Here is a 12,651-nt window from a genome sequence, read left to right as displayed (position 1 = left end):
CAATTTTATTTGCTTTTAGCATTATTGCTAAACTGAGAAAGCATCTCAAGAAAACATACCTGTAATGCACAATTGACTAGATTAAAAAAAACACAATAGGTACTGTTTTACAATGAGATTTCAAGATAGAAAAAAATGGATATAATTAACAATCTTATTTCCATTCACACACACAATATAAATATACTGCCAATATATTGTCAGTATACAAAAGTACTAGATGTGGTATAAAGCAATATCAACCATAATTATATTTTAAGTGTAGATAAATACAATTAAAAGCAATTCATTTTAAACAACATACATTATTATAGAACCAGCATAGGCAACTTATAACCCTCCAGATGCTTTTAAGAATTATTTCTTTATTTATAGGACCATTTTAATATTTTTTTTTGCCTGATAAACATGTTTGATCAATGTTTTGTAAGAAAAGGTATATAATGAATGGGAGTTCTTTACCCCATCTAATTAAAATTTTAAACCCTTGCCATTTCTGCAGTGTTTTTTACTTAAATGTGACTATTTAGCAACAGGTGATTAAATAGTGGAACATCTAGGCAATGCTTGTAAAATAGAGAGGAGGGTTTCTACTATACCAATGTAATTTATAACAATATTACAATTCTTATTCAGGTAAACAATGTTCTATCCAGCCAAACCAGCTTCAATCATTCTTCACCACTAATCTTTGAGTACAATAGAAAGTAGTTTGATTTTTTAAAATAATGGGATAATCATCATGGAGAAGAGTACTAATCAGTTTGTGATATCCCATATTGGCTCCAAAACATTATGCATACCTTTCTGCTGTTTCACCTAGTACCTTGGTAGCTATTGTGAATTTGTACTTTGGTTGTTCCACTAATACGGTAGATAAGAAGTTAACAGTGGTGGTATTTGCTATGTTCTATCCATATCAGGAAATAAAGTTTCAGTAGAAATGATTGATGTACCAATTGTGTCCATATCTATGATGAAAAGACCTGGAAGTGGTAACTCACACTCTCATCATTAGAGGATAAATGCTGCAATATACTCTGCCTGGGACTATCTTTGGAAACTAAAATTGCTGCAAATTGCAGCTGGCTATGTACTGGCAATCAAGAACTGTTTCAAACATATTACATTAATGTTGTAAATGCTGTATTGTTTGCCAATAGATTTCCAAATACTGTTCATTTGACCTTTGAAACTTTCTACAGCACGGGTGTCAAACTCGATTGTATCACGTGATGTATCATGATATATCACAATGATATATCACTTTTTTGCCTTTGCAAAGCTGGGGTGGGCATAGCCTGCGCATGATACATCCAGCTGTGGGCCGCCAGTTTGACAGGTCTGTAAATCTAGTTTGGCTCCTGGGTACATTCAGAATGGATTTCTCTAGGCAGAACCATTGCAACCAAAGTGCTCATTTCAACAGCAAAAATTATTCATCCCCACCATGGAAGATGGGATAACTGGAGGTTCAAGGATAACATTTCTTAGTTACAGACTGACAAAAACATTATCATTGTTCTGTAAAGCAATCAAAATGGAATTGGAGGGGTCTTTGGTACTTTTTACCTACGATGATGATAGCACCCAATGTTGCTTTATCTATTTAAATACTATATGACAATGTTTCTTATCAACTTTTTTCTCACTTGGATTTATGAATGATCATTGTTTTCTTACTGTGTATTATTTAAATTGCAATATTATAAATCACAATAAGTCTACATACAGTAGAAATTCAGTAAATAAATATATACAATGTTTCCTTGATCCTAAATAGCTAAAAAAGCAGCATAGTATTTCATTTTTCATATTGCCTAGGTTTACTTATCAAATAAACTATCATTATTTTACAATATATATAAAACCTGCTGAGTCTAATACTCTGCTTCACACATACATTATCCCCCAAAGTAGTTTACAAACAATAGTGGTTGGCGCCATACGGTAGCAAACGGTATGGTTTAGCATTATATGTGAACCATTCATTCCTAAACTTCAATAAAGATTAAGTAGAATGAGATGAAGTATGATGATCCTTTCATTAACCTAATGATCTGGAGAATTACACTGAAGAAAGCTTGACTGTCATAGTTAAAGAATACAATACAACATTACTAAAGATGCCAAAAAACTAAGAAAAAATATCAAAAGCCTTGCTTAGATGTTAGAAAATGGTTCAATCCTCCCTAACATATTTCATTTAGGACAAACCAAATGAAATATTTATTCAAAGGAAAAATAGATTAATGTCCATGAAACAAAACAGCACAGTCTGAGATCTCAAATAGATGCATAATTTAAACACAATACCTATACCAGGATTTACTTTCAAGGAATAAGTATGAAACCTGGCAGCATACAAATAACATGGTACTGTGTGCTTATTGGAAAAGGGTAAATGCTCTGGCTTATGACACCTTAACTATAGGAACAAAGTAAGAATTGTAAAGTATTTTGTATGTAAAGTATAACCATATGATTAAGTGCCATCAAGTCATTGTTGACTCTTTAGAACCACATAGATTTTTCTGTGACTAACTATATGAGTAATCAAATACTGTCATGACATGTTATAACAAAGATGAAGTATTGTTATGGCATAAATTTGTCAAGGTACAGGTAACTTACATTATTATAGAAAAACCTTGTGGTACTCATCACTTTTCTTATAACAAAATATTTGATAGATCATAATCCAGCAGTAGATATATCAATTTTAACAACTCAAGTTTATGGAATTAAACTTCTGCTTTAGAATCAACAATCCCACTGTTTTTACTATAACATATGTGATTTGTAATTTGTGAGATAATTTTGAGGGTACTGTCTCTCTGTGTTGGAATACCAATGTGTTATTCAAAGAAAAGACCATACCTAGCCTTTTTAATAAACTGGACTCCTTAATAATCCCTAACAAATTTGCAATTACGGTATTTTAGTATGACAACCCATCCATCATCGTTTAGCATCACCACCTACATTGCATTCTTAATTCAAACTCACTAGCAAATCTTACAGCATCTAGCGACATTTACTTTCAAATTATAATGCTAACATCGAGAAATAAAAATAATTGGGGGAGGCGTAATTAAACGATTCATATCTAACGAAACAGCAACCCTGCTTACATTTTCTCGAAGGCAATCCATGGACGGATTGCTTCCAACTACAACTCCTATAAATCCTAGCGCTGTTACAATATCCGGAACAGCAAGCGCAGAGGCCCTCTGTACTTGTAGTTTCAAGCACCGGAAGCCTAGTAGAGGAAAAGGGGGATTTTCCGCCATCACCGGGACTACAAGCCCCAGCATGCTTTGGGTAACCCGGGGCGGTAATGGCGGCGGTAGCGCCTGCGCATTGCGGTCTCCGTGCGGACCGCGCAGAGTGAATAATAAAGCTCTCCTCCTCGGTGGTAGCGGGCGGCGGAGGAGGGAGCGGAGGGCAGGAGCATGTCGAAGGGCCCGGTAGGGACCGGGCCTCCTGCGACCGGGCCGGTGGTGGCCGCCAGCGCGCTCCAAGCGCAGCCCGAGAAGCCGCAGCACTACACGTACGTAGCGAGAACACCCGCAGCCGCTTCTTACTGCTGCTGCTCCCGCCGCCGCCACCGCCGCACCCCTCCGCCCGGCGCCCGCCCGCCCGCGCGCCACACACGCCTGACGTCAGCGGGCAGCGTGCGGCACGCGCGCACGGAAACAAACGGCCCGCCCGGAACCGGCTGAAACCGGTCGTGGTCGGCCTGGGCCGGAGGAATTTTGGCTGTGGGAGGGGGCGGGGAAGGAGCGGACACCCCCCCCCCATCTTGCGCTTTTGGTGCGGGCGGGCGCGCGCGCACCTAACCGCCCCATAAACACAAACACACCCCACAGGCGAGAGGCGCGCAAGTGCCCATGATGCGTTGCGTCGCCTTCGTCCTACGGGTCCTCTGGTCCTCCGTTGGTCTTTAAGTTGGAGGAGTGGGGGGGCGGGGGGCGTCCGTCTCGTATCTGCTCCTCGGAGAGTCCCCTTCTTTTCGCCGTCGCCCTCTTTTTTTTGTCTAATTGGCTAAATCCTCTGCCTCGCGCTAGCCGAAGGGGACCGTTTTCTGGCCGAGCGGTGGACAAGTCGTTCTGTTAAAATGAAATCCTCCTCGGGCTACTCGGAAAGTTCGTGATCCGAGGGTCCTGGTGGGGAAAATTGGGGTGTCTTGTCACGAGCCTTCATAAACTGCCTTTTCTGTACTCGTGGTCTGTCTCGTGAAATCGAGAGCATCCTAAGTGAAACACCGTATACACAAATACTGTGACTTTCCTCGCCATTTTCTCTTCCTGATGGCTGTCATTAGAGGGGGGCGGGGGGGGGGGGAGTTTCTGGCCAAGACTGCAAATTAAAACACTTAAACGCCTAAAGGGAACTGTACTTGGGTTTCTTTCTTTCTTTGAATCCTCGGGAACAGTAAGTGCCTTAATAAGGAATTTTGAGTCCCGTAGCATATTGTGAGGAATAATTCAGCTTGCGGTTAAAATAAATGGTCTTCAGAAAATAACAAAGCATAAAAAAATATTGTTATATTATATTGATTTCATAGAAAATGTCTTAATAGCATCAACATAAAAGAGTTAAGTATTAGAATAAGTTGTCTCTTATATTTATAGGTTGCCCTCTTCTGTTCAGAATTCCTAATAATTTCGTATATCTGAGAGCAGTTGCTGTAGCAGGTACAGGTATTTTAGATCTGTTAGTAAATACTGTGCTACTTTGGGACCTTGTAAATATATTTTGGGTGACAGTTAATTTGTGATATTGTTATTTTGTATGTTACTGTACTGGCAACACCTATTTCTACATCTATTTTATTGCATCAGGCAAAACTTGTTTTGCAGGGAATTGGTCATACATAACCTGTTCTACATTAATCTGAGGAATTCATTACCATAAGATGTGATGGGCACTGATTCGGATGGCTTGGAAAGGAGTAAATAAATTCATGGGGGGGGACATTCAAAGGCTATTTATAATGTTAGCTCTATGAGGGCACCATGCCAGCAAATAACAGTTACAATGAAACAATAATGGAAAGGGAATATGAAGGACTCCGTGTCATGATTATGAGCATCCTACAGGCATCTAGTTGGAGGCTGTGAGAAGCAGAATGGTAGACTAAAATGGGTCTTAGCCTAATTCTGCAGGGTTATTCAGATGATTGGTCAGTTGTGCTGCTAATGTCTCAAACCTAGCAAAAGCATAATAGAAAACTTGCAATACTGGGTGTATAATTGGATGATACAATAATTACTTAATTCCAACCTGCATGAGTGATTGAAGAGATTGTCCTTAATTGCAAAACAGGAAGTCTTTCTATAGATTAACCTCATATACCTACATCATCACAATTTTGAATTGTTGATAGAGATCATCATGCATGTGATTATCAGACAGTATGCAAATTGCATTTATAATAAAAGTTAATATAATGTTAGCTGACTTTTTTCCTGGTTTCTGTCACCTTCCACACCTTCCTTTGTATTCTCAAAATGCATTGGGGGAATCTCACGGAGGTGATTGATACTTGGTGTATATGAGGACCTATAGAAAAGAGAAACTCATTCTCTCCCTGCTTTCACTGATTAAAATATCAGTGAAAAAAAATCTGATTGAATTTCACTCCATTTATTTCACAAAAATATCAGAAACAGCGAAGTAAGAATATTTAACAAAACAAAAAAGAATAGCCATGTGACCTGGTAATAATCTGGTTCATTACGATGAATATTTTATTTTATTGTTTTTAATTTGTTTATGCTGAATTCTATTATTTAATTTACTGTTTGCAAATGTACAATTTAAAAACGAACTTCTTGTTAAAATTAGCTTTGACAAATCATGTGATGTTGTAAGAAGCTCACAGCACTAAATGCAATTATATACATCTTCTAGTGAAATAACATCTGTACCATAATGAGTTCTCATTCATCCCAGTGTCTTCCAGAATAGTTCTAGAGATTTGGGAGAAAATCTATAGCACATGTTGGAAGTATATAAGGAACTTCAGGATTAAGAGGAAGAGGGTGGGAGAGTAATATATAACCAAATGACCACATGTATGAAAAGTGTGTAGCTGATAGTTGGTTTTAGGTAGCTTTCAGATGTTTATATGCATGTTTGGATCACACTTTCAAATGCACGGATTCTACCTTTGATGTATTTGCTTTCATAAATGTGTAACAGTTTATATTTTGCTTACGTTTTTGCAAACAGAGAATGTGTCTCCTGTCCCTTCCAAACCATACCAGTGTAGTGTTGCTACAATTTCTCCCTTACGCTTCTTCTGTGCTGCTGAGGCATATTATTATAGGCATAACATATGTCCATATGTGTGGGAGAATTTTTTTCGACAGTCTGTTTCTTGTAGGGATATTTATGAATTATTACACATAGCATTACATCGTGACTGATGCCAGTCTTAAGTAAGAAATTCAGTTCATGTACCAAATTTGTTTGTGTACCTGTGTACTGATTCCTAGTGACTGCCTGACCTGATCCCTTCAGGGAGAGTTTTGGAAAGATTTTTTTTTAAATGGTTTTGCATGCCTGCTTCCTAGGGATGAGAGAGAGTATGGCTAGTCCAAGGTCACCCAGCTGTTTCTGTGGTACTAGGATTCACAAATTTCAGGTTTATAGCCTGGTGCCTTAATCACATCACCAAACTGGCTCTCATGTGCCACTACTCAAGACTATTACTGATTTGTAAATTTTGTGAAATAATTATAAATATGCAAGATGCATACTATTGAGGGAAAATATCTTTATAAAGAAAAACTTTAAAACTTGTATTTCTCAAACCAAATACAAGATACTAGCTAGCCTGATACCTACCTACCTAATGCAGTATTTTGATTAAGATAATGTTTAAAGTTGAGTGAAAATACGCTGATCTACTTCTACAGCTTCAGTATAATTTGTATTTAACTGTCAGGCAGGTGCATATTTTGTTAAGGCTTTCAGAAGTGAAAATTGAAAGGATTTTAGCTTTCAGAATAAGAACATATGTGGAACTGTTTTGTTTTTGCATATATTTAAAAACAAGATAATGTAAGTAGAATTCTATCCATAGCCACTATCCTCCTTGGGCTGATCTTAACTAGACAAAAAAAGGACTTTTTTAAGAATTCGATACTGTATTGAAATAGTGAGAATGGTGAGAGAATAGTCATGAAGGATCTACTAATGCTAAAACTGTTTATAAATGTAATGTAAACAATTGTGTTTAAACTGTGTCTCTTGTATGAAAAATACTTCTGAGTTATCAGTTTTGAAGTCATAAATTTAAAGTTATAGTGCATGTCAAGATTCTGACTCCTTTTTATGTAAAGTTGGCTTTTTTTTCTTTGAGTTTAGGCAAATCATGTCTTATTTGTAATAGCAATACATAAATAAAATAATTGGAAACCAGGTTCAAAGCACACTTCTATTCAAAAAGGAAGCCAATAGCGCACAGAAATGAAATGCTGTAAATGATTGTTAATGTAATGCCATGAGTTCCTATTTTTACCTGGACTACACTTCTTATAATAAACTGTGTTCCTGTTTAATATAGAACGTACTTGTATGTAAAGGTCTTTTGGTGACTATAAAGAAAGCTCCTTTTTCACCTCCAGATAATTTTTTCTCTCATTTGAAAGTGACGCTAGGATAATATGAATGTTAAAGTTTTTGAAAAAACTGCAATATTTAAGTTATTTTATTTGACATAATTTAACTTTTTTGCTACTGAAGAAATAGTTGTTCTGTCCCTGATTGTGGAGAAAAACAGTAATGAACTCATTTCCTAGCCACTTATAAATAGGCTCATAGTTCCTATTTTGATCCTGAGTTTTCTTGGAATTTAGCTACCTATTTTCAAGCGTGCCTTCAAATCTGTAAGTATTAGAAACAGCTTTCTTCCTCTCTGTACGTAAATCTTAAGTTTCTTAGGAAATTGAATTCTGCTACAATGTCATGTGGTCTAATTTACACTTCATGATTAATTAAACTATAGTTTATTGGCTAAAGAATGGTTATGGATTACTTGTTCTGATTAATTGTGATATACTAGTTTGTAGAAAATCAGAAACAGCTATTCCATAGCAAACTGTACTTTAAATAGACCACCACATTTACACCAAGAGTACATGCAAGTTTTTGATGATCCAACAGTCATGTTGTAGTCTGCGTACTTGTGAGATCGGCATGAAGTATAAATATGCTAAATGGAATCTGTGCATCAGTTGGCCTTTGACTTGCCCATTTGTAATCCACAAAACAGATATTAGTACTAAACGTAGAAAAAGTTTGTGTAAAAGGTTGGAAAAGCTTTCAGTGGGAAAAACTATAAATGGCAGTAAGATGAAAATGGTGACTTTATAATATATTTGAACTCCATAGTTAGAAAACAGTTATAGTGGGATGAACCAAAATACTGTGCAAGAGTGTTCAGAGTTTTATGTTCTTCAGAACATTTCATCAGGCAAAATGATACATTTGACAAAAACCTTTCTGCTTTCTGTCTCCTAGACAGGTTGTATATTTAGTTATTTATTACTCTTTGCAGTGTACAATTCCTCAACTTTTGTTCTAAAAACAAACAAAACCTAGACAAAATAATTGTCTTTACTGTAGTAGAATACAATTCCTGCACTGAATTCTGAAGAATTTAAAAGTGGACATGCTTATTATAGTAGTTTGTGTTCATCATAAAAGGTAAAAGATAAAGGTTCCACTCACACATACATGCTAGTAGTTCCCGATTCTAAGGGGCAGTGCTCATCTCTGTTTCTAAACCGAAAAGCCAGTGCTATCTGATGACGATTCTGTGGTCATGTGGCCAGCATGACTAAATGCCGAAGGCGCACGGAATGCTGTTACCTTCCCACTGAGGTGGTCCCTATTTTTCTACTTGCATTTTTACATGCTTTTGAACTGCTAGGTTGGCAGAAGCTGGGGCAAGTAACGGGAGCTCACTCAGTTATGCAACATTATGGATTTGAACCGCCTAACTGCCAATCTGAAAAATTGACATGCTCAGCATCTTAGCCACTCAGCCATTGCATCCCCTTGTGTTGATCATAAGGAAGCTATTAAACAATTAACCAACATATAATTTTGTTTAATGTAGTAACAATATTTGTTTTTGTTTCTTTTTTACAAAATTATTACTGTGCTAAAGATTTATATTCAAGTGAACATTTTTATTTTATATCGACATACTTATCAGCACACAGATTTAACAACATGAGGATTTAAAGATTACACTACTGCTTTAGCAAGATTTCTGCTAATGACTAGAGTCATTATGACTTGAAAAGAAGAGCTCATTTCCATTTGTGGAAGAAACTCTAACCCAGGGCTGTCAAATTCCCAGCCTATGGGCCAGATGCATCTCACTGGCCACACCCACACCCAGTTTAGCAAAAGGGAAAAGTCCTGATATGTCACGTGATGCTGCCGTGATGACATGAGTTTGACACCCCTGCTCTAACCAAAAAAGCAGATGCATAAAAAGCAGCCCTGATCAAAAGGGCCCAGCAGAGATTATACTACCTGAGACTTCTCAGAAAACAACAACTGAATGAGAAACTGCTGGTGACCTTGTATCGCTGCACCATAGAGAGCATTTTAACATACTGCACCTCTGTATGGTTTGCCAATTGCACCATGGCAGATAGGAAAGCACTCCAGAGGGTTAATGTCATTGCCCAGAAGATCATTGGTTGCCCTCTCCCCTCTTTGGAAGAGCTTTATAGCTCCCGCTGCTTTAAGTAAGTTCAAAACTTTCTCAAAGATCCATCTCATCCCGGGAACCCTTTTTTTGAACTATTACCATCTGGCAGACGGTACAGAATAATAAAAACAAGGACAAATAGGCTGTAGCTTTTTTGAATTCTGCTGTATGGTACAGTGTTGGTGTGGTGTCGGGTTTCCGATTCAATGTGTGAAGGGTGAAGGATGTGTGTGTTATGTTCATGGTCATGATATGCACTGAAGATGTTTGATTTCGTTGTGCAAGGTACAATGACAATAAAACTAAATTAAAATTTAAAAAGACTGGTGCATGGAGTTAGGAGAATATGTAACAAAAATGCCACCTCTCTTTACCACTAGGAATGACCTATGTCTGACTTCGTTCAGTACAGTACCAGGTATTGGTACACTATAGTATCTCAAGGAAGGTAACTTGAAATGAAGGCCGGAAATACTGCCTGGCAGAATAAAGCATATCAGAATTTTGGATAGCTCAGTGTAAGAAACTGAGGTAATCCTCAATATACTAGTTCTGTTGTTTCACCAACTGTCTGAGTTTAATTTGATCTTAAACAGGAAGAAGCAGGTTTTTACCTTGATGTATGTTGCTTGCTGTTGAGTTTGGACTTAAAGACACACACACACCTCAACAATTTCTGAAATCTGAGGTTCCTGTGTTGCTGAATAATCCCAGAAACTATAGAAATTTCCAAACAATGGGGATGGGAGGAGGGATGGCCTACAACCTTAGTCTGGGAAAGTTTATGTTCAAATTAAGATAAACTGAAACTTGCTATGAGCATTGGAACGTTGGTGGGCTCCTATTTCCAGTGACTCCAAAGCCCTATTAATAAATTTCTACTGGCAAAACATTAGGGCCCCAAATTAATGATCTTTAGGTATGAATTATTAATTCAGCATGGCTTCCTTTCAGATTTTGACCTTAATATATTACCCTTTATCCAGGAAATAATGAGCATAACTGGACAGAGTAAGTCTAATATTTACATTATCTGAAAGGATGATGGTACATTCAGTTCCATTGCTGCACATAAGTTTAATTTTCCCATTATACATTGTACAAACTTGGTATTGCTTCATATGCATGGTTTTGCTGTCACTCGAGTAAAATAATTATATTCTAATTAGTTATTTCAAGACTACTGTCCAATAAATGTTTTCCTGCAAGATCCTTTTATTTTAATTTTCTTAATTGATTATATTTTAGGCTATAGCTCTCAGACTTATAACCTAATTACTGTAAACTACTGGAATTATTGTGTAATAATTCTGCTCTTTCGGTTTCCGGTGCTCCCCTGTGCACACGCACACACATTCCCATTTTGGCAGTTGGTGCCGAAACGGTTCACCAACACTACCAGACCTAACAGAACTTCTCATTTAAAGAACTGGCTTGTAAGTGAAAGAAGTACCAGTGGTGTAAATTCTGCTTTTCTGCTAGAAATGTTTGAGGAAGTAGGTATGAATAGAGAAAAGATTATTTACAAAACTGTTGTGACTGAAGATACAACAGCACTGAAAAAAGTGACTTATGACCTTTTTCACACTTATGACCATTGCAATATCATAAAAGGTCATAGGTCCCTAAGCTTAATTATAGTCATAAGTCAAGAACTACCTGTAGTAAAGGTAGTATCCATGGTCATGGTTTTGGTTTCTTATCTAGGCTACCTTGATGGTTTGACATCAGTCTTGCAGATTTTTTAGAGACAGAAGATTCCCCTATCCCTACCTCCTTTTGTTTGTTTGTAATAATGGCCTCCAATCCTAGGGTACTCCACTATCTGCCAGTCACATTGTTTAGCTGAGTGTTGTTACAACAAGTGGATATGCAAATTACCAATTTACAGAATGCCATAATGCAGCTAACATAACAGCTGGAACCAAATTTACTCAGTGTGAGCTGTTTATGGTTAACAGACCAGCGGAATTTCCCACAGACTGGACCAAGATAACTGTTGGGCTAAGCTTGCTAAGGGATGGGGCTAAGTGAGCCATATTGATCATTGAAGTACAACAACCTGCTGCTGAACAAACCAAGACTTCATCAAAAGTTCAAAAGGTACATTGAAGATCTGGTAAGAAGACTCAGTGAATTAAGAAAGAATGATAGAGAATAATGAGTTGATATATTTTAGATTTTAAATTATTTGCCAGAGATGTGGGATGTAATGACATGTGGGATGGAAAGATCTCTCTGAGAGACCAGTTCAGAGAAGGGCTTGCTGAAGACCTGAGGGATGAACTGATGGGGCAAGACACCTCAAATAATTTGGAAGACTTGGTTCAATAATGTGTAATAATAGATGGCAAGCTAGAACAGTTGAGACAGAATTGATGTAGAGAATTGGTCAATCACATCATTTTGAACAGAGGAAGTCAGTTTACATCCAAATTTTGGAAGGACCTTTTCCACATTAAATGTTAACATTCATTTGTCATATATGCATCATCCAGTGTTACATGGAGAAACTGAGAAAGTTACCCAATTGCAGCAATATAAGATGCTACACTTCCTATCAACAAGATGACTGAACTTTTATCCCTTGCAGAATTTGCTTACAACAGTTCATTTTTCAGTATGTCCCTATTTAAGACAACTTTCAGCTATCGCCTCGTGCTGCTGTCTACCACTCATAAATGCACAGTTCCCAAACATCTTGGATTTTTGCATAAGAGGCAAGTGACACAATGCCTCTTAAAAGAGCAACTAGAAATAGCACAACTGTCTACTAAAATTGCAGAAGAGGATTTGGTATAACTTTCAACAGTTTTTTTTTTATATCTAAAGGATCTGCAAAAAGCTGATTCCAAGTTTATTGGTCCCTTCCCAGAGATTGAACAAATTAAACTCTGTGGCTTTCCATT

The 12,651-nt window shown here is 37.3% G+C and overlaps 1 protein-coding gene across 3 annotated transcripts in view; it reads left to right on the top strand.

The window, feature by feature from the left end:
* The first annotated feature begins 3,413 nt into the window (after nt 1-3,413).
* UNK (unk zinc finger) overlaps nt 3,414-12,651 on the top strand; it is a 61,976-nt gene continuing 52,738 nt past the window's right edge. For all 3 annotated transcript variants that reach the window (XM_026702008.2, XM_026702007.2, XM_026702006.2), the window contains exon 1: nt 3,414-3,553. In XM_026702008.2, coding sequence (XP_026557793.1) covers nt 3,456-3,553 — 98 coding nt within the window. In that variant the 5' untranslated portion in view covers nt 3,414-3,455. The remainder of the gene's footprint in view (nt 3,554-12,651) is intronic.

The sequence above is a fragment of the Pseudonaja textilis genome, chromosome 2, assembly GCF_049901715.1.
Source record: "Pseudonaja textilis isolate UNSWEBS1 chromosome 2, rPseTex1.2, whole genome shotgun sequence".
NCBI classification, from domain to species: Eukaryota; Metazoa; Chordata; class Lepidosauria; order Squamata; family Elapidae; genus Pseudonaja; species Pseudonaja textilis.
This window is presented reverse-complemented; position numbering and strand designations above follow the sequence as displayed.